The following is a 22,422-nucleotide window of genomic DNA, read 5'->3' as shown; positions in this document are numbered from 1 at the left end:
TTGTAAAAGCATGACAGATGAAACAGCGTCAGATAATAAAAAATGAACTCATACACAGGTTAAATGTGTCCACACAGCCACTAGGAGGCAAGAGTGGCCCATTGTCTGACTGACACTTGACACCACTTCATGACAACAACTTGTCTCATTTGTCCTCACATGGTGACTGCAGTTATGTTTTACAATCTGTCTGTGAGAGTGAAATCTAAATAGAATAATGTCAGTCCACGTCTGAATGTCCCAGTCCTCCCTTTTGGAACAGAAGCTGTGGAACAAAGACGATTATGAACTTATTTTTAATTGAGATGAGGTGGCAGTTAGTGGATCAGGAGGGAGCAGCAGTAATTGAGCTCATATCATTGGAACGGTGAAACTGTCTTTAATGGGCTGTGGCCGATCATTAGCTGTGTTAATTAGCTCATGAGTCCAATTAACCTCAGACCTAGACAATGTGTGCGTCAATTCCTGTGAGGAATTAAGGATTTTATTTATAGAAAGGGATATTTGTAGGCGTGTGTGTGTGTGTGTGTGTGTCCACGTGTCCATTTTTGTCATGTTTGTTCACAAACATCAGGTTCAGCAGGCCGAGGTTCAAAGATGGACTACTTCTCATAACCTTTGACTTTTTCCACTTTCCCCCCCAACTGTAGTGAAAAGATACTTAAAGGGACAGTTCACCCCAAAATCAAAATACATATTTTCTCTCTTACCTGTAGTGCTACTTATCAATCTAGATTGTTTTGGTATGTGTTGCTGAGTGTTAAAGATATTGGCTATAGAGATGTCTGCCTTTTCTCCTTTATAATAGATCTAGATGGCACCTCCTTGGCGCCTCCTGTTGGAGGTTTTCCGGGCACATCCAACTAGTAGGAGGCCCAGAATATATAGAGAAGACCCAGGACATGTTGGAGGGAATATATATCTCATCTGGCCTGAGAATGCTTTGGGTAGGCTCAGTCACTGGTATTTGTTCATTTATAAAGCCAAACTGGTTAAACTCCCTTCATGCATTTGCACTTTGACTTAACAGATATCTGACAGTAATTATAGTCTGCGATCTGAAGATTTTGTTTTATTGTCTGTTCCTTATGCACGGAAAGAAAGCTTTTATGTGCTGTGCTCCTCTCACTTGGAAGAACCTTCAAAGAGGTTTGAAACTACATGAATCGGTCTCTCTACCTGATTTAAAAGCTCTCATAAGTGCAAAGATGAATGAGTTGGTTGGGTCTTGTCTTTGTGGGTAGGTTTTGTAATATTTCAACATGTTCCTGTGTGTGTCTTTTTTTTTATTGTGTGGTTGTTTGGCTGTAACTTTTTGTGTGCTGCTGTCATGGCCAGGTCTTCCTTGTAAAAGAGATCTTTGATCTTAACGGGACTTACCTGGTTAAATATGGGTTGAATCAAAGGGCTGTAGGTTGGAACTGAGCCCAAGGCCACTGCGGCAAGGACAAGGTTTTTGTGCATGGGGCGCCTGCTCTACCAGGTGAGCTAATGGGCTCCCCAAGCCAAAGAGCTTGTTGTGAGCACTTTTATGTCGACTGAGCTAGCTAACAGTACAGCTCAGCCAAGGAGGACTCCATTAATGTCTACATCTCATGCTGTCACGAGCAGGAGCCTTTCATGAGTAGATGCACATGTCCTTCTCTGCCGTGATACAGTTGGCGGGTGTACTTCAGTAGGAAGAAAATAGTTCCTATATGAAATTCCTCACAACAAGGTCTGTGGATTATCTTGAGTAACTGGTTGATGACAACAAGAGGAGTGCCACCTAGTTCCATTATATTGGAGAGAAGGCAGACATCTCCACGGTTAATATCCTCACCTCTCAGCAACTCACACCAAAACAATCTAGATTAATAAATAGCACTACAAGTAAGAGGAAAAACATGCATTTTGGTTTGGGAATGAACTGTTCCTTTGATAAAGAAGACCGCTTATAATGTACCTCCTTCTTTTTTTCTTTAATAAAAGCTGATCAAAGTTGTACTACTCTCGTGCCCACTTATGCTCTGAATAATTAAATCTCCCCATTCACTTCCTGACCTCTCTGACTTTCCCATCATCTCTAGCATGCACGGTCACGCACAACAAGCCCTTCTGTAATGATTCTCAATAGCAAGACGCAAACCAGGCCGCAGAGCTGCCTGGCCCTTTTGACCCGCGCTGCCCAGTGGTCAGCTTCATTTCCGGAGGTGACAGTAAGTAAAACGTGGCTCATTAAGGCTCTCTAAGTGGCTTTTGGGTTTCTGTGTCACTCTCAGAAGAAGCTTTGGAAGTATATAAGACATGTGTGAGGAACCAAGAACAGAAGAAGCATCAAGGAGCATCTGAACTCAACACTTCTCACTACTGCTCAAAAAGAGATTAAGCAACAGGTGAGGTTTATTTCTGCAGATTTGTATGTCTATCTTACATTTTGTGCTCAGTGGACCTTTTGTTTTGCATGTTTGGGCATTAACTAGTTTCTTTCTTTCACTCTCTCAGTAGAAATGACCGGAGCTGCTGTGTCCGCGTGCCTATTTTTTCTCCTTTCTGTATGTTCAGCGTGTTACATCTCTAACTGTCCTATCGGTGGAAAGAGGTCCATCATGGATGCTCCTCTGCGCAAGGTGAGCTGCTTTAACTTTTCTTTGCAAACTGACAAATGTTTAATAGATTCAAAGAGTTTTAGACAACGGAAAAAATTTTAGTGTTGGTATTCTGGTTTACATTTGTAGTCTGAATAGTATTGACCAAACACATTTGAGTGGCAGATAAACAGTCCATGTGGAGAGGTGGAAAGCATTGGCTGAATCGGCTATCAATTGATGACAATTCAGCTTTATTTTAGCTTTTTTTGAAAAGTGTATTTGCATTCATATGCAGGTATCTTTTTATAGGGGTAGGTCAACGTGATGGGTGCACTCTGGCTACCCAAGGTCTTCCAAAATATTGGCTGTGTCCCCCAGAGGCTTATCTTCCGCAGACTGGGTTCTGAGATTGTTATCTTTACAGTATACCATACCCTTTATCCTAACATCTTTGATTTTTATGAGGAACAACTCACACACAAAAAAACCCTTTGACAGAGATGAAAGCTAAAGGAAGAAATGTTAAGAGGAGCAACAGAGGAGAGATACCACTTCAAGGACAGACAGACATGCAATAGAAGAGAAGAATAATGGAAAACATTTATAGAAATAACTATAGACCGTTTCAAACCGGACAACATAAACATTCTAAATGGGTCCCTTTGTATTTCCTGTTTGAATGTATGTTAATGCAGAAGCTGACAGGAAGTAAACAGGGACCAAAGTTGTTGCCCTAGCAACAGAATAGCATAGTAAAATAACATTAAATATACAGTTGTTGGTGACATGTCAACGTACCTCCTAGAACAGTTGTAGATAAAAGTTTGGACTGAAATTGTCATGCAGACAGAAAAAAGGGAATAAAAATATGAAATTTCATTTAGAAGAACTAAACAGACAATAATAATTTATCGTTTCTTCCACCAGTGCATGTCCTGTGGCCCTGGAGACAGGGGCCGCTGCTTTGGCCCCAGCATCTGCTGCGGGGAGGGCCTCGGCTGCTTGCTGGGCTCCCCGGAAACAGCTCACTGCATGGAGGAGAACTACCTGCTCACCCCCTGCCAGGCCGGAGGGAGACCTTGTGGATCTGAGGGAGGACGCTGCGCTGCTTCAGGACTCTGCTGTGATGCAGGTCAGTCAAGTCTTTAGTACACTGGAAGAAGAATTCAGAGCATTTAGCAAAATCTTTGTCAAAATAAAAGTCATGCATACAAAACTTTACTTAAGTAAAACTACAGAGGTGTTAGTGTTGCTGCCAAATGTATTTACAGTGTAAAAGTAAAAGTATTATGCAGGCAAAATGGCTCCATTATTCTATATAACAATGCATTTTATTGTATATGCTCATTATAGGTAAAGTAAGAGTAACTATAGTTGTCAAATAAATGTAGTTGCATAAAATAAATACAGTATTTCTCTCTGAATTGTGGTGGAGTTGAAGTAAAATACTGATACCTCAGAATTGAATAAATGTACTCGTAATCTATGTAATTTGATTTATTTATGTGATTTTCTAGTATTTTTCTATTCTATTATAATCTTTCATTTAGCTAAAAGGTGAAGATTGCTGTTTCTCTGTCAAGAAATGTTTGATCACAACAAGTTGAGATACATTTTAATATGTTATTTTACTGATGCTGCCAGAATTAGAGGCTTGATTTCTAGTAGAGACACTCATATTTTCAAATGCAATGTCTCTTGTCGGTGTAAAGTGCAATTAGAAAGGCAACATACTGCTACTTCCGTCACTATGAACTGTGCTGTGATCATTTGCCCTCTTGCACTAATAAGGTTCATGGTCCCGGGTCACAAAACCTGATAACAGCACATCGTAAAGTGTATCGTTGCAATAACATACTACCATGTTGCTAACTCCTCCTTTATTTGTTTTTGTCAAACCCTGTCACAGAGAGCTGCACCACAGACCAATCCTGCCTCATCGAGGAGGAAGGAGACGACCAAACCAGCCAATTCGAAGGCAGCGACCCCGGTGACATCATCCTCAGGCTCCTGCATCTGGCCGGTCACACTTCTCCTCATAGAGTTCACCAATGAGCTGCTCCTGGCGCAGAGGTCTCATGGGAAACTCTTCAGCCATAGAGTCAACATGGGACTTGTAGTTGTAGTTCATATAGCTGTATATCTATGTTTGTCATTTTCCCCTTATGTAGAGTGCCTTTGTCAATATATTTTTATGTATGAAAGTAGGGATGAATACTGACAGTGGTCATCCAGATATCTGCATGTTGAAATAAAGTTTTGAGAGAGTATATGTTGTTGTTGTTTTTTTTTGTATTATTCTACGGACTGAAACTCATAAAAACTTCACTGAGTGTAGACAGTTTCAAACCCTCTAAATGATTTTCGCTATACGGGAAAGAACAAGTCAGCATAAAGCTTATCAGGCTGCAGTGTTACACTATATTCCACTATCACCAAATGTACAAAGCCCACAGCCATCTTTATCTTTTCAGATGTTCAGCTTTGCATAATCCTGTATCTGTCCTCTGTGGGAATCCAAAGGATCCTCACATGACGATGTGTGTGTGTGTGTGTCTGTGTGTGTGTGCTTTCGTGGCAACACCGGTGACACAATGTCACTGTTGCAACAGCTACGACGGTTATCTTGTACGGTCGTCACTCACCTTTGATCAATTTTTTGTACTTCATAGTAATCAGCTCTAGTTCAGTGCTCGAGGTGAACAGTGAACAAATGAAATATAAACACAGCAGACTGAAGAATTATCACTGGGAAACACTGATGACAGATTATTGACATAATGCTTGTCTCCATCATTTTGTTGTATCTCAGTCTGCTCTATGAGAGCTATCTTTTTTTTTTAGATATCTTATCTTAAATAGTGCCCTGATCACCTGAGTTTGTAATGAGGTTATGAAGTCACTATGAGCTGCAACAGGAGTTTCACCAGCTAAATGAAGACATATGTCAGTGCTAAACCCATTAGACGTTGATATTTGGCTAAATATAAGATGAATTTAGTCAGGTAACCAAATTGAATGTCAGGATGTGTGATGCCAAAGTCGATTTTACATAAAATTCTGACGACAAAAATGGGTCAATTATGTAAAACCCCATAGGCCTGATTTTATTTTTTCAAATCATTGAGTATATTGTAAGGAAAGATCGCTCCCTAACTGTTTATACTTTTCCCTTGTTATTTTTTATTTTTATTATTTTATTTATTTATTTATTTATTTTTTCTATTTTAATGTATTTTATTGAACATCTGATGTAGGCATACAGTTTAAGTTTAATGTTAAATTCCAATAAAAAATAAATTACAAAAAAATAAAAATAAAAATACTGACCACAGGTGACACTAATATTTTGCAGGCTTTGTAGTTGTGTTGTTAAGTAACCAAAATCCAACATCTTTCAAATGTCTCATGCTAATCGCATCTTGGCGTAGAATAATTACGTTTTCTAGAGCTTCTGTTTGACGTAAGAGTCCAATGCCTTTCTGAAGTCATAGAGATGTCTGGTGCCAGCTGGAAAACCTTGTTATAAAGTATAAAACATATAATATAGTACACAATAATATGTGTGTATCTTAAATGTGTATATTAGAGCAGGAGCACTGTGAAAGTAACAGGAACATTGTGGTGGAAAACGGCCAGTTGTTAACCTCGAATGAAGAGTAACCTTTATCTGATTTTTATAAAGTTTTTATCCTTTTTTTTTGTATAAATATATGAAACCTTAATTCATTTTTTTCTCTTCAAAATGTTATCTGTGTTTTCTCTGTTTTAGACAAAGTAAGGGAAAATGTTTCCCCTGATATACCTCTATTGCTTGCAGGCAAACTTTAAAAAGTATGACATTCAGCTCTCAAAGACAAAAAATGTCTTCTGTAAAACTCCATCTTAGATATTATTTCACATAGAGGTGCACCGAAAAAAGACAAGGAAAACTTAGTATATAAGAATTTAGAACAGGACAGAAGGGGAGTTATGAAAGAATTGGCTAAAGGAAAAACAAAAGGGGGAAAGCAGAGAGAAAGGATGAAAAGAAGGAACAGAAAGTGGAGGAAGGAAAGAAAGCAAACCTGAGCAGTGTGTCCACTCAGCAGCTTTTAGAGGTTTGATTCATGCAGTGTCATCAGATGTTCGTGTGACTCTGAATGAGATCATTACATTCTTTTTCCATGCATGAACCACAAGTGACCAGCATTTTGACTTCAAAATACTGCACACACTATTTTCACCTCTGCGTTAATGGTTGTCTAACTTCAGTCTCATCACCCTGCACCTCTTTTATCTCTCTCTTATCTGTTGTGGTGGATCTTGAAGTGGGCTGGAGTTGCCTTAATTTGAGACACCTGGGGTTAATGATTGCAGCACTGCCAGTGTGAGAGTATAAAACAGGCAGCAAGCCACTTCTCACTCTTACCTTCTCTGTCTGCAACCATGTCTTTCTCTGGAAAGTACCAGCTGGAGTCTCAGGAGAACTTTGAGCCTTTCATGAAGGCCGTCGGTAATATTTAAACTTTCTTTGATAAATGTTTTAAAATCAGTAGCTTTAGAAGTGTTTATACTGTAGTTTTTTTAGTGTGTTTGTGTTACCAGGCTGTTCACTGACAAAGTTGGAACATGGAAAGTTTTGGCAATTACACAATCAGCCAACTTGTCAAACTGTCAGCTAAGGAAATGCAACATTAAGTTTTCTTACGCAGTTGCTTTTCTACCTTAAGGTATCCCTGATGAGCTCATCCAGAAAGGCAAAGACATTAAGAGCATCTCTGAAATTGAGGAGAACGGTGACGACTTCAAAGTGACCATCACCACTGGCTCAAAGGTCATCGTTAACACCTTCACCATTGGAAAGGAGGCAGAGCTGGAGACTCTCACTGGGGAGAAGGCCAAGGTAAGAGCTGACACTAAATTTAGTGATTAATTTAAAAAATGATCCCCAAAAATTACTGAACACTGGTCAAGAATTGCATAACTTCCTGATTTTAAAAATTAACCTTTAATCTGCCTCTATAAAAGGGGGTGGTTCATCGTGATGGCAACAAGCTGAAGGTCTCCCTGAAGGGAATCGAGTCCGTCACAGAACTGGTGGATGGGAACACGATTGCCAATGTGAGTAGACAAATCTAATTTCTGCAATTCAGTGTTGAAGACTGTTCAGTTTTATAATTTCATTCTTTTTTTTTCTTTTTTTCCCCCTCAGACTATGACTCTTGGCAACATTGTATACAAGAGGATAAGCAAACGTGTGTAAATGTGCACTTGGGATAATAAAAACATAAAAAGGCACAGCTGTCTCTGTCTCTTTGAACTAAACTGGCACTGAATGTCAAACTAGATGCTGGCAGATGTCACTTCCAACATCAAATGAGCTGTTAATCAGTGTGGTGTAGCTTTTTTGTGTGTAGACTTGAACTGGTGAAAGGTCACACTTCCTGACTGCAGGGAGTTGAGTGAACTGATTACATAATAGAAAATGTGTGTTTTTAAAGGGGCTACTTTAACTCTTATTGGAACTGTACAAAAACTAGAATTGCGCACCACGTCTGCACATGGCTTGTATGACTTCTATGTCTCAACAGAGGAAGCGGCAGTATAGAATTGGACCATGTCTGGAAATGGAAAGCTTCACAAGATGAGTGAAACTGACAATTGGGGTAGTCTGACTTGCTACAGAAAAGGGGTGGTGACCTGTGCAGGGAGTCGAGGCACCACCTGCTAAGTGTGGGGACTTTACCCAGCAGCTGGCTACAGTCAAAAGCTAGTGGCCCCAACAGTATTCAGCTTGTACACCTCGTTTGGCAATATCTGTTAGCACTGAGTTTTCTGGCTTCTCAAAAGGTTGCTTTCCCCAGATGGGTTTCAGCTGTCAAACACACTGCTTCCCATAAACTGCCCTGTCTAAACCCTTTTGGGCCACACTGCATTACGTGTAAAAGTTGGAGAGACTGAATACCAATTGTAAAATTATGCTCCACTTTACATACTCCAACAGTTAATATCAAACTTGTGTACTCTGAAATTGTCTGCAATACTGCCCACTTTGTGAATATGCTACCTTGTTTAAAAGGCTGTAAAACAATCCGCACCATATTTGTCATGTGGCAAAGTGCATAAAACTGATTTGTCCCAGGACGTGGTGCCATAGCCGCTGATACGACTGCTAAATTTTGGCAAGGGAACAACTGGAATGGCCACTTTAAACTCTCCTCACGATAGCTGACTTAAAATGGGTTCTAGGTGTACCCATGAGCCTCCTAAACTTGGAAGGCCTGTTCCCAGTTAATGTTTATCCCTAACAATGTACTTTCAAATTAAAGCTGTTTGTCCTTAAAGAACAACCAGCCCTCTTTAAAGAACAAATAAATGCCCTTTTTGAAGAGCAATTGGATGCCTAACATGGAAAGATGTGTAATGTATTAAAACAGGACTGCTGTGGAACTCAATGTTAACTGTACCAGTGTTGGTCTGTATTGGTCTATGCACATTTTTAAGTAATATTGGCTGCAAGACAAGAAACCAAGTATATCAGTTTGCAATTCCATAACTCCTGACTGTTATAACTCACCCATACCTCAACAGTGTATAATTCCTGAAATGTGGTTACAGCTTTTGGTTTTGGTGTGCCACCTAAAGATTTTCAATACCTCACTCTGGCCACCTTGTGAAAAAAATCCTGGGGGTGCCACTGCCCAGGTGTAACGGTGACTGTAGTACACTGGCAGGCTTTTCAAACTGCCACTTTAAGCAGGGGTTTGCTGGTCCTGCTCCGGAGGTCACAAGGTGGGTCTAAAAGTTGTCAGCGTGACATGGAACTACGTAAGCAATAGAATTTTAGGATGTTACATGAGTAACGTGCTTCAACTGACATTCAACCCAGGGCGAGCATAAGTGCAGTGTGACTTAAATAATGCAGGTAAACTGTGTGTGTGTGTGTGTGTGTGTGTGTGTGTGGAAAGGGGCAAAATTAGCCCTGGGCTGAGAATGCAGAAGAAAAGCCCATGGGTTGGTGTATTGAAAGGGGAGTACTGGGATTAAAAGTCTTTCAAACAAAAGATAACTAAACAATCTCAATGAAAAATCACTTTCATCACATGTGTGCAGGCAACAAGTGTTAAAAAGCTGGAGGCATTCTTGAGTGTTGGGAGTTAAAACTTTGCCTTATTCAGGGTTTAAGTATCAAATACTGTTGATGCTCTGGGACACAGTTGGAACCAACCATTTGACAAGAACACAGTGTAATTTAAGGACTTTGTGTTCCTGCTAATGAGGTGCACAAGTACTTTCAGTGCATATTTAAGAAAAAGAACATGTGTTTCTACATTATGAATTTCTGTAGTGAAAGTCGGAGTATTAAAAACAAAATGCACAAGTTTGAAGTGGCATCATTTTAATGAAAAGCGTAACTACAAAAGTGACAAACAGAAAATGATCATGTGACTAAATGTGTAGACGCACACACCAACACTCAGAAAACTGTTGACAGTAAACATTAGGAGTTTCTTTTGATCGGTTTACTTCCTCCGGTGGAAGAGATTCTTGATTCCCTCCTCCACAGACATGGGTTCGTGCATCATGGTCATTGGTTTGTTCTTCAGAGCTGCCTCCCTCATACTGTGGTAAACGTACTCGTTCTGCTTGAACATCCTCAGCTCCATCTCTGTCTGCATGCGCATCGCCTGTGGACATATCAGGAAGGACACATCAGCACGAAAAACGTTGACTTGTAAGTTAGCTATGGTCAGCCTCAAGGATGTTGTGATCATAACAATTCAAATTAAACCAATCTTTTCTGCACATCCTTGAAATTTTGTCAGACAACAAAACCGGCTTCCTTGTTTCTGGTTTTGAAGATGCAGACGTGCAACACAAATGTCTCACATTTACCAATAAAAATGACTGCTAAAAACTGCCAGGCAATTCCCTGATGTTCTGCATGAAAGTGGAGTTCAACTGTTTAACATGATATGCAAGGTAACGTTGTGGCGAAACACTTTCCGACCACAAAACACACCCGCAGAATGGCTAAATCGTGTAAATAAAGACAAGACAAATCACCATGACAGAGGCTGTTGCATCTAGATCTATTACAAGTACTGAAAGAATCTAGATGAGTTACACTGAATATGCATAGTTAATAGTAACATTAGTGTAGTATAAATCATAAACACTGGTACAAGTTGCCTTCAATTTTTAATAATTTAAAAAATGCCCAAAAACAATACAACATGATTGGAATTTTTTTTAGAAAAGTTGGATGTAGTTCAGTAGACCGAAAATAGTTCCAGCATGAAACTGCTCACAACAAGGTCTGTGGATTATTTTGAGTAACCAGGTCATGATTTCTGGAAAAAGACATTGCTGTTGAGTTTAGGCGTTTACCTCCAGGTCCTTGGTGATGGGATGCGTTGCGCCATGGGTGATCATGAGAATGGCGTAGGCCTTGCAGATCATCCCGTGGCCGACCTCAATCTCCCCAGCTTGCCAGTGCGCCACTCCTGCTCGCAAGGCAGCCATACCGAGAGCAGCATTGTTCGGGTGGTACAGTTTCCTGTCAGGGGAAGATATTTGTTTTATTTGAGTAGTTATTAACTGATTGTTTTTTACACTAGAGACTCAGTGTGTTTATCATAATGACTGGACAGAAATAGAGCCTTATGTGTACCACACCAGATATCTCAGTATCTCTGCACTCACACGTATCCGTCCACCATTTTGCGGGCGTAATCTGCAGCATCATTGAAGAACTGCAGGTAAGCTTGCACCTCACTCAGTGTGCTCCATATCCTCAGCTGGTAGATGTGAGTGTCAGCCAAAACGGGCTCTGTTTTCGCTATGCATTCCTTGCAGATTTTTACCACCTGAAGAGAAACAAACAACATGACAAGAAAAATCTTTAAAAAACATGGAAGTAGGATAGAGCACTGGTGAGGAAAAAAAGAAGGAAATAAGGCTTGAATTCTGTTGTGTGATAACAAAAATATATATTTATGGAGCTACTTAATCTGTGTTTTGTTAGTGTTGTAAATGATTTGACACAATACCTCATGGTAGTCTCCATTTAATCGAGCTTTGTCCATCTTCTCCAACATTTGATAGCAGTAATCTGTTGCCTCTTTCACCTCTGCCTCTGTAGGCTATGGGACACATTGATCACATTTTAATGAGGGAATCAAGAACTGTTGCACCACTCATCACGTAACACACTGACATGCACTCTAATATTCCACCATCATTCAAATTTTTACAATATTCTGAATTTAAGACATATGTTATATGCTGGTGTTATTCAGGCTTTAGGAGCATTGTTTGGGCATGTTTACAGCACATTTGCACATAGCCTTTTGCCTGTTTATGGTGGGCTCAGTGTGATTTCATGGATGCATTGTACACTTGAACAGTTTGCAAGGCTGGGGTAGAGATGCATGCCCAAAAGAAAAGCCCACATTGTTGGTTTAAAGAAGAAACACACCTTCTTTCAAACATTATGAAAGACTTGGATATTAACAGGTTTTTAAATGTGCAAATTTCGCACTGCTGACATTTTAAATATGGTCGAAGGAATGAAAGAGGGAGCTATAGAGTCTCTCTGGCAACCAAAAATGTATTTAAGAAGTCCTTCATCCCGAGTGCCATCAGTATCCTTAACTCAACCAAATGATTGATTGAGTTTTAATGTGCAGACAATGTGCTGATTTAAGGTGTTACGTGTTTTGTAATGACACTATTTGCTTGCCTTACTGACTGTTTGCTTTACAATGTTGTCTTTTGTGTTTGGTGAGCCGAAGACAAATTTCCGACCATGGTGGACAATAAAGATATATTCTATTCTATTTTGGAATAAGGGCAAAAACTTGAATATCTTGTGCAAACATCATCATGCAAGAGTACACACTATTTCTTTTGAGAAACCCAGGGTTGCCTTGACTAAGTCCATAAAGGCAAAGGCCTGATAATTTTTATCTTAAGAAGACCTTTGACCTGCTGATTGGGTCCTGTCCAAGACTTGAATGTGTATTTTGCTAATAGTTTCCTCTCATATATGATTAAAAGACAGTTCATAGTTTTTATGGTCATTTTCAGGCATGCAAAGCTGGCATATCATAACAGCTGTGGTCGACACATCAAAGTTATATAGTTTAAAATAAACCAATGCACTCCTTGAACTTATTTTCTGCTGATAGTTCCTGACACATGCTATTTATAACTTCTGACTCACACTTATAATCTACAATACACTACACCAAGTGTGTGTGGTTCACAGATTACGATAATGTCAAGGTGTATCATTCAAGGACAAGGAATTGCTCCACTTTTATGGCGTGTCGTGCATTGATTTACACATCTCAGAGTATTAAATGATACTGATCGTTTGCACCAGTTAAACTATAAACGATATAATATAAAATGGATAAGATAATAATTCCTGCCACGTGGTAAAACATTGTCTTGAAGTACGTTTTTTCTCTACCTCAAATGAGGGTGTATGTTTTCTATGAAACAGGAGGTTTGGGGGCCTCAGCCAGAAAATTTTGAGCATTAAACACTTAATTTCCTGCATTCTGGTGAATATTTTATGCACCAATTTGTGCCCTTTCTGCATCCATTTATGGTGTTTATGTTTTTCAAAGTAAAAGTCCTTTCATGTTTTTATTGGGAGGGACAAAGGCACTTGTTCTAAATATTGAGGGAGACGTGTTCCCTGAAAAATCTACACCTACACATGGGTGAATGCACGTCGTTACACATAGTTTGGAAGCTGAATCCACTGAGGGTTATCTTTGCTTAAAATAGTCCCTGCGGCTCTGCGTCTCATGTTTCTCGTCTGCCCTTATCACTTGTGTCAGTACTTGTACATGTAGTGAGAGGGTTTTGTCCTTTCCTGCCTTGTGCAGTACAAAAATTAATTTCCTGGTTCATGAAACTCAACGTTAAACTCAACACAAAGACAAACATGTACAGAGACACAAACCTTGACTCCGTCCACCTCCCTTCCTGCCAGCTTTAAATCGTCTTTGGTGTGGTTCTTGCAGTGCTCACACGTGCAGTCAAAGAAGTATTGTGCTTTCAGCTTCCTTCGTCTCTCCTCTGACAAATTCAAGTAGTCCACATATGAGACTGTCAGCTCCTCTCCCTCTTCGATCTTACCTAAAGAGCGCAGTTCAATCCTGAAGAAGAGAAACACAGTTAAATGGGAGCAGAATTTAATTTGTCATTTATTGTTTTGTTTGATGGTGAAACCCTGCTCCACAGTGTGGCTTTCAGTTCAGTCAATCCAGTTGAAGGATTGAAGGAATCAGTGTTAATAAAGATTATTTCACACTTAAGCCAAAATTCAGCTCATTAATTCTGTGAATGAATTTGAATTTATTGACGTTAAAGCAGCTGAATATTTTATACAAGTCTGGACCATTTTTAGTAGATATTTACTTTCATTTATTGTTTAGTTAATTTAATTTTTTTCCCATTTGATTTGTTTTATTTCTTGAGAAATGAAGGATTTATAGGCACATATAACAAATGTTTGAAAAAACTATTCTAGAATGGCTGACAAGGGCACACGTACTACAAAACAAAACATTTCCCTTACGAGAAGTGTGCTGCAACTTCAGAAACAGTGCCAGTTCAAAATCAAATCCGAAAATCGAGAAACAAATATCACTGAAATATGCTACAAATGAAAAAATGTGCAGCAAAACAAATACATCAGCAGCAAGCACGCTGCAAATGTACACTCCCAACTCATCTAATACCAATGGTCAGTGGCCTTACACGTCAAAATGTCAATTTAAACACATTATATGCATTGTGTCTTTTCAAAATAAAGTTCCGTTTTCATGGGAAATGCAGGCCTACAGTTTCCACTCATTTCCACTCATGCATACAGTCTCTTTTCAATATAAACTTAGAAGCTACTTGCGGTGTGTCGGTGGCTTAGTGGTAGAGCAGGCGCCCCACATAAAAGGCCGCTGCCGCAGCGGCCTGGGTTCAAGTCCAGCCTGTGGCCCTTTGCTGCATGTCATCCCCCCCCCCCCTCTCTCTCTCCCCCTTTCACACTTGGCTGTCCTATCCATTAAAGGCAAAAATGCCCAAAAACATATCTTTAAAAAAAAAAAAAAAAAAAAAGAAGCTACTTGGAACGTTGTTTTTAGTCTAACTTTCTTAGGTTAGGTTTAAAAAACAAATGTGGTTAGGTTTAAGAAAAAACTTCAAAACGGTTTGGCACAAAATATGTATGTTTGTTACTAACGTTGCATCACGTCAGGTGACATTCATCACAAATGTCATATATCATTAGCATAATATGCTGCACATACTAGCAAACTACATTGTTACTGAAATAAGTCCATTGACTTTTGGTTTCAGACAGACAGCAGTCTTCCGTGTGAAAGTCCGGAGATTGTTTGACCCACACACCTTCACTCTCACCCACCCTTTGCGGACTTTCTCTTTTTACTATTGCAGTTGCTCAGAGCATCAAAAAGTGCCATCGCCTTGTGCATCTCATACCTCACACCTAAAGGGTGGCACCGAGGGCCACTGACTTTGTTTGAGTATCTGCAGCACATTTTTTCATTTACAGGAAGTTTCTGGCATTGGCATTGTTTCCGAAGCTGCAGCAAGTTTCTCCTAATAGAGTAGTAATAATAATAATAATATTATTAATAATACATTGGATTTACATAGTGCTTTTCCGGATACTCAGAGACGCTTTACAGAGAACAACAACATGGTCAAAAAAAAAAAATCCATTGACAGGTAGAGAGGGAAATAATGCAGAAAGGGGCAAAATACACTGAATTTAGAGGTTGTAGGCAGTTTTGAAATGTGCGTTTTAAGGGTTTTCTTGAAGGTGGAGAGTGAGGAGGAGTCTCTGAAGTCTTTAGGGAGTGAGTTCCAGAGGGTGGGAGCAGCAACGGAAAAGGCCCTGTCCCTCCAGGTGCAGTGGTTAGTCCTGGTGGGGGCTGTTTGAGTGCATTTGTCGTTGTCAGCCACCGTATTATCCATATTTAATCCCATATTTAAAAAATGCAAAAAATGGAATAAAGGGCTTAAATATGAAGTACTTAAGGATATTTAGCTTAAAAAAATAACTACGTGGAAATATAGTTTAAGCCTGGCGTTACACGGTGTTAGAGGTGAACTAATGACGGTTGTTATAAATGAGAAAAGCTTCTAATAGACAGCAATCTGTGACATGATGGACAGACACACATTGTAATCACACGTGGACAAGCACACAAAGTGACAAACCAGCAGCACGAGGAAAACTTTGTGTGGACAGAACAAACTCATACCAGTCTTTTGTTATACTAAATAGGCTGAGTAAAGGTTAGAGCATTCAAGTAGCATGATAGCATATTTACGTATAAAACCTACAGTGCATACTACAGGGCACTACTGACTGTGGATGGAGTGGGAGGGAGGATGGCAGTTATTTAGTGTGATAGTCTCAATGGTGCTTTAATATATAACACTTTAGAAAGGCTGAGGTTGAGGTAACGCACCTCCGTTGAGAATGAAACATAGTATTCACAGCCGATTGACTGAAAGACAAACAGGAAGCAGTTTTACACCAAATACAACCTGACAAACACACATTCACACACAATAGCACGCAAACACATACACACACACAAAATTCTGAAAACTTTTAACATTTGCAATGAGCTGAATATAATTACATTTTTAAAGGACAGAGAAAACAAAAGTGTTGTTTTGTTTTGTTTTGTTTGTTTGACTTACTTGCCGTGGTTGAGGATCACAGTGCAGTTGGGCCAGCAGTCATGATTCACTAAACACAAATTTGGGAAGAGACCAACTCCCACTGCCTGGAGGCCCCTCTGGTCGCTCAAAGTGAAACCGTTACAGTTAATCTGAGAGAAAGAGGGGAAACATTAATGTGGACACAGAGCTGTTAAATGTGCGAGAAAAACAATAGAGGGTGTTTTTGCAACTTGTGCACAGTGAGAATAAAAAAAAAAAATTCTTCATTGTTTGCTTTAGATTTTCCTCTCATTTTTAAAGGGACAGTTCACTCCCAAAATCCAAATTACATATTCTTCCTCTTTGCTGTAGAGCTATTTACCAATCTAGGTTGTTTTGGTGTGAGTTGCCGAGTGTTGGAGATATCGACTGTAGAGATGTCTGCCTTCTCTCGAATATAATGGAACTAGATGGCTTGTGGTGCTCAAAGCAGCCCCGAAATTCATTTGAAAAGCTCAACAGCAATGTCTCTTTCCAGAAATCATGACCTGGTTACTCAAGATAATCCACAGACCTTATTGAAAGCGGTTTCCTGTAGGAACTATTTTCTGTCTACTGAACTACACTCACCCACTATATCACCACAGAACAGGAAACATACATCTACTCATGGATGAGAAGCTTGTGCTCGTGACAGCACGAGATGTAATACCGTCCTCCTCGGCTGAGCGGTAACATTAGTTAGCGTAGCAATAGATGCACCATTCCTTCTGCACAGTGATACAGTTGGTGGGCAGAAAGAAAATAGTTCCTACATGAAACTGCTCACAACAAGGTCTGTGGATTATCTTGAGTGACCAGGTCATGATTTATGGGAAGAGACATTGTTGTTGAGTTTTTCAGATGTATTTTTGAACACTTTGAGCACCACAAGCTGAGTGCCATCTAGTTTCATTATATTGGAGAGAAGGCAGAAATCTCTACAGCTGATAACACTCACAACTCACACCAAAACAATTTTGACTGATAAATAGCATCACAGGCAAGAGGAAAAATATGTATTTTGATTTTGGGGTGAACTGCCCATTTATGGACAAAAATAAAGCAATGTCAAACCAACATGTAATTCCTACTATTGTACGCAGTCACAAGATAAATCTAAAGGGTATTAAGGTGATAAACTGGATATGAAATGAGCACAAATTCTTCAGCAACACAAATTATGTTTGTCTTTCTTTTTTATTGTGGAATACTTCAGGCCTCTCAAACGTATGTAAATGAAACAGTATTTAAAGGGAATATAGCTCTTTGGTCAAACTGCTGTATAAATTATATTACGTCACTTTGTCACAAGATGAAAAGGCTGGGAACCACATGTCCCATTGTAAACCAGAACTGCAGCCATTTCTTTTCTTTTTTCCTGAATTTTAAGCCCTTTACTACCCTTAGTGGGTTGATTAAAGGTTAATTTGGGCAGTTTTGTCAACTCATGACGTCTATCACCAGGTTAGCCACTTGTAGATACCACACATGATCTGCACTCCAGGGTGTATAAACTCCTCTGTTTGTTGTTATCACAGCTGAGACATGTTACCAAGCACAGACAGATATAACTTTTGTGAATATTTAACATTTACTATCAACCGAGTGCTTCATGTTACATTTGTCCTTCCATTTTAAAATTAAATATACAACTTGTGCCGTAAACTAAGATATGAAAAAACATGCCTGAGTTTACCACTGCTTTTTACTGCTTTGTGCTGCTGGTGAACATGAAAATATTTGATTTTACGAGTTGACAAGGACAAATGAAGACTCTGTGAGGCTGGACTGTCTAATTTGGTGCAGAGGTGCAGGTTCAGCTCCCTGTCTTTCTGTCCTCTGAGGAACAAAGCCCCTGATTTGGGACACAACTTGAGAAAATGAGACATGGTCAATAAAGTGACACATATAAACTCACCACGCCAAATAAATGTGACACACTGTCAATCGTGTGCTGCTTGCTGGTACGCGGCCAGTAGTCCAGGAAGTTGTGGATGTCCACTTTTAAGTCCTGCATCTCCTCTTCCGGCATCTCACCAACATGGTCCTCCAGCTCCTCCAGTGTGACCAGCTGCATGTCTGACATCACACTCCCGTCTTTGTCGAGGCGCCACAGGATGCGGGCCACCAAACTGAAGAAGACAGGGCACTTAACGGGTCATCATAAAATCAGACACACATTACCGAGACTAATATTTTTATTGACACTGACCTACTATTAAGACATAACATATCTGGGTTCTTATGGTAAAAAAAAATGTTGTAGCAAAAGTAAACACTGTGCACAGTAGCATGAAAAAGATCAATTTCCACTTGCTGTTGCTGTATGCATTAATGTTTTATGATCAAAATCAACATTGCACCTTCTTTTCTAATTTAGTAGGACAGATAACACTGTGAAAAACACGGCCTAGTCACCAAGAAAAAATGTTGGCGTTGTACGTTTCTGCATACCACAGATATGTTACAATTGTACATTTCATATATAGCATATCAATGTTTGTAATGTTTGTGATGTAGTATATGAGCTAATTTTGTCATCTGTAGGTAGAAGGGATGATGGATGGCGAGACACATTTTTTGGCGACCCTTCCTGGCGTTTTCACCGGTGTTTGTGGCACAGACACTCTGTTGTGTGTCCTGGTAGAGTTTAAGCAACCAAACCTGGGTGTCTCTGCTTCTCCACCGGCTTTTGAGCCACCAAATGTGGGTGTTTCATCAAAATTTGATCTTTGCCTATCCATAACCAAGTGGTTTTTGTGCCCAAACACAACCACACCTTCACTGCAGCATTGTTGAGAAACATCATGTATCAGCATATCCACAACAAAATAATGTACAAATGCAGAAATGTATCCTGGCGAATGGGATAGGAAATCGATTTAAGAAACTTCCTTCCATGGAAAAATTCTTCAATATGAATGTATTTGAACATCATGGTGTATAATAATAGAAATTGTATGAATGCATGATTTATCCAGGGTCATGGTTTAGCTACTTTCAGCCTCAGAGTCCTTCACTGTCTGCGTGCAGGCACGTGAGGAGGCTCCAGGGTGTCTGAAGGTTAAGATACTGCAGAACGAGACCTTGTGGATGTTTGGACCCCTATGTTAGGTACATCTGTGTGACGTGTGAAGTACACTATATAAGCCTGAATCATTGCTCTGTTACGTTACGTTTTAGGAATGTCTTTGTCCATGCACATGTAATGTGCCAAAAGCGAGTTTATTTTTAGTTTATTTATTATTATTATTATAAATTATTGTTTAATTATTTATTATTCATCCAAATGAGGATTGACCGAAAGTAAAGTACAGTTTTGTCTACATTACAAAGAAAAACTAGAGTAATTCTTTCTCTTAGTCTGTGGGTTATTAACCTGTGTATTGTTGACAAAAAAGAAAAGAAAAGAAAACTAAAATCAGGCATCAACACCTTTTTATCACCCCCCAGTTCCTTCCACTTACCGGATGTTCTCGTTCGGAGCTTTGCCATAAGCTTTGATGGCACCACATTCTTGCTTGTGTTCGGCCCACCCGGCACGCTGGCAAGTTCTGTCACAATAATGAGCAAATTTGCACTGGCCGCACCTCTGTAGCTTGTCTTGTCTGCGGAAACAGCTGTGGCAAATACGCTCTGTTAGACTGCAGAAAAAGAGAGGAAACAGAAAAAGGAAAGAGGTTATAATCAATATATTACAGCACATGTATACTGTAGATACAATAGTCTGAGAGATAGTCGTCAAAGAGGAGTTAAGCATGTTGGCTGTACTTTACTGGTGGACAAGTACTTTTCCTCTTTGAAGACAATCTTTCAGCTGAGAGTTCATTCTTTCTTTCCAGATCACATCATGTCATCACAAAGTATTCTCAACTTGATGTTCCCAGTCTTCCTCAGAAAAATTACCACTAGAATGAGGTGTGCTTCTGACTGTAAAATCTGGCTTGTCATGTTATATAAAACCACATTTTAACCACACCTTAATTTTCTTGTATTTCACACCCTGTTCTCACTCAGACCTCTGTATGAAGATATTTTCAAAAGATCCCCTAGATATCGTATTGGATATTCTGGCACTAAAGGACAACACAACTAAACATAAAGTCTGGAACTTTCGTCCGTTATAATTTTGTCTTCTACATTTGATGGTTGGTTTGTCCCTTTCACAATCCATCACAAACAACACTGTTGACAATATGTGATGAAATGATGCATCCCATCTTTGCTTTGAAAGTGATCCCACCATTTTCAAGTTAGTGACTTTTGTTTCTGATTGTCTCAGAGAGGGTTATTGACATTTACTGCTTGTTCTTTCATGTTACCAGCACTTACAGTTATGTAAAAATGTCCACCTAAGAACCAAAATCAGACTCTACGGCCTTCCAAAACAGGAAATTGTAAGATATTGTGGTTACATTGTAAATCTAGAGAAATAAATTACAAAAACATACATTGTTCAGCTGCGGAAATGCCCCCATAAGGGCCAGATCTGAGCACATCCCCCACCACTGAGCATCCACATCCACTCTTTGCATCATCACTGTACCTGTCAAACACAACAGCTGCAATGCTGGGCTCGGAGAAGATGACATCTCCAGCCCAAAACTCCTTGGTCCCCTTCAGGCCCCTCCCCTTTCCAGGTGAGTCAAATATTGCCACGTTCTCCATGGTAGCTGCGCTGGCTCCTGAGATGCTGGTGAGCAGTGAGTGAACGTGTGAGAGAAGAACGTTTCAGAGGGAGAGGGAAGCTAAATGCAGCGTTCGGGTATTTGAGGAACTCGTAGACCAATCTGTGCCTCCTGCGTTCAAGAGTGACAACTGCACATTCCACACCCGAGGTACTAAAATAGCCATCCACCTCTTGAACTGTACCAACAGACACAGAGAATGGGTGGGTGCGGATTTGTCTCATGAGACCAGTGAGATGTAAAATGTCTTGATCTGTCAATAAAACCAACCAACGTCACCTGGAAGTACCACCACTAAAACTGGACGTCATTCCCTCAGATTTGTCCATTTATTTAAATTAGTAGTGATACTTTTTTGCTTTTTGGCTTGTTAGTTAGCAGAAATCCCCCCACCCCCGACCATGAACTGGTAGGTGCCTGGTCCCTGAGGGTTATTTTTGGCCCTCAGTTGGGGCTGTCTGTCAAGAGTCCGTGGTGACGTTGGACAGCTGCGAGAAGTTGACAGAAACAGAGCTGGTCTATCTCTCTGTCTCTACCCTGTTCTGGTGCTTTCTATGACTTATTCCCTCTCTCTATCTGTAATTACATCATGAGTTGCAACACAACACTGTCCGGGAGGGGACCAGCTTGAGCTCCCCAGACCCCACATACCATTTATGAGTGGACTACCAGGTTTGGCCCCCACATGTGCGACAAAGACGGACTGACACACAGACATACTGTACATATCAACCTGTTCTCATTCTCAGGTCAAATACCGACACTTTGTCAGGCCTCATACTGATGCAGAGGGCAACCTATGGTGTATCTATGTGATGCACAACAGTCGCCATTAGGTTTGAGCAACAAGGTACTTGGTTAGGTTTAGAAACAGATCACGTTTTGGAATATAACGTGATGTAAATAAATCACGTTTAATGCCAATGCACGATGACTGTACATAAATTGGGTTTTGTTACCTTAAAACCACATTGACCTTTGCTTCCACATGGGACACCAACTCTGGTTTCCTGGTTGAAAGTCTGTTTTTGTTTGACCTGTCTGACTCCCCTCCCTCCCTGCCCACGTGGTTTTTCTTTTTCTTTATACATAATCAGTTGCTCTCAGCATCAAGAATTGCTGTGGATTTGAGTTCATCGAAAGCCTGGTGTGTCTCATAAAGATGCTAAAGGGAGTCGGTGAAGATTCTCAGTCATCCAGGTCATGGTAATCGTAAGTGCTAATATCATAGGCAACTGGACTTGCTTGCGTTTCTTGAAGACTTTTCACATCTCATCCAAGAAGCTTCTTCAGTTCTAATTGACTGGTACGAAGTTGCAGACTATAAACCCTGTGTGGGTGGGAACCCTTGCAGAGTCGTAGGGGTCACGTGAGCTCTTAGTTTCTTGGTTTCAGCTCTTAGTTTAGAGCTCACGTGACCCCTA

General features: G+C 40.0%; 3 protein-coding genes across 5 annotated transcripts; 2 read left to right on the top strand and 1 right to left on the bottom strand.

The window, feature by feature from the left end:
• The first annotated feature begins 2,261 nt into the window (after positions 1-2,261).
• On the top strand, positions 2,262-4,838 carry oxt (oxytocin). Of its 2 annotated transcripts, none has more exons than XM_050051112.1 (4): positions 2,262-2,375; positions 2,488-2,609; positions 3,498-3,702; positions 4,480-4,838. In XM_050051112.1, exons 2-4 carry the CDS (start codon positions 2,490-2,492, stop codon positions 4,623-4,625), a joined length of 471 nt encoding a protein of 156 aa, XP_049907069.1. In that variant the 5' UTR covers positions 2,262-2,375; positions 2,488-2,489; the 3' UTR covers positions 4,626-4,838. The 2 variants fall into 2 exon arrangements, with proteins under 2 accessions (XP_049907069.1, XP_049907068.1); XM_050051111.1 differs by having other exon boundaries at positions 2,283-2,375; positions 2,485-2,609.
• Positions 4,839-6,909: 2,071 nt separating this feature from the next.
• Positions 6,910-7,848, top strand: LOC126394310 (fatty acid-binding protein, liver-type). The gene is made up of 4 exons (XM_050051056.1): positions 6,910-7,065; positions 7,283-7,455; positions 7,581-7,673; positions 7,765-7,848. The coding sequence occupies exons 1-4, from the start codon at positions 6,999-7,001 to the stop codon at positions 7,813-7,815; spliced, it is 384 nt and encodes a 127-aa protein (XP_049907013.1). The 5' UTR covers positions 6,910-6,998; the 3' UTR covers positions 7,816-7,848.
• Positions 7,849-9,940: 2,092 nt separating this feature from the next.
• On the bottom strand, positions 9,941-21,120 carry smyd1b (SET and MYND domain containing 1b). Of its 2 annotated transcripts, XM_050052099.1 has the most exons (10): positions 20,857-21,120; positions 19,778-19,954; positions 18,229-18,442; positions 16,308-16,438; positions 16,070-16,108; positions 13,534-13,729; positions 11,606-11,698; positions 11,259-11,422; positions 10,944-11,112; positions 9,941-10,240 (listed from the first exon to the last, which is right to left on the bottom strand). In XM_050052099.1, exons 1-10 carry the CDS (start codon positions 20,976-20,978, stop codon positions 10,076-10,078), a joined length of 1,470 nt encoding a protein of 489 aa, XP_049908056.1. In that variant the 5' UTR covers positions 20,979-21,120; the 3' UTR covers positions 9,941-10,075. The 2 variants fall into 2 exon arrangements, with proteins under 2 accessions (XP_049908056.1, XP_049908057.1); XM_050052100.1 differs by lacking the exon at positions 16,070-16,108.
• Positions 21,121-22,422: the final 1,302 nt, after the last annotated feature.

Source organism: Epinephelus moara, chromosome 8 (genome assembly GCF_006386435.1).
Source record: "Epinephelus moara isolate mb chromosome 8, YSFRI_EMoa_1.0, whole genome shotgun sequence".
Lineage (NCBI taxonomy): Eukaryota > Metazoa > Chordata > Actinopteri > Perciformes > Serranidae > Epinephelus > Epinephelus moara.
The sequence above is the reverse complement of the archived record's forward strand: the minus strand, read 5'-3'. Positions and strand labels throughout refer to the sequence as shown.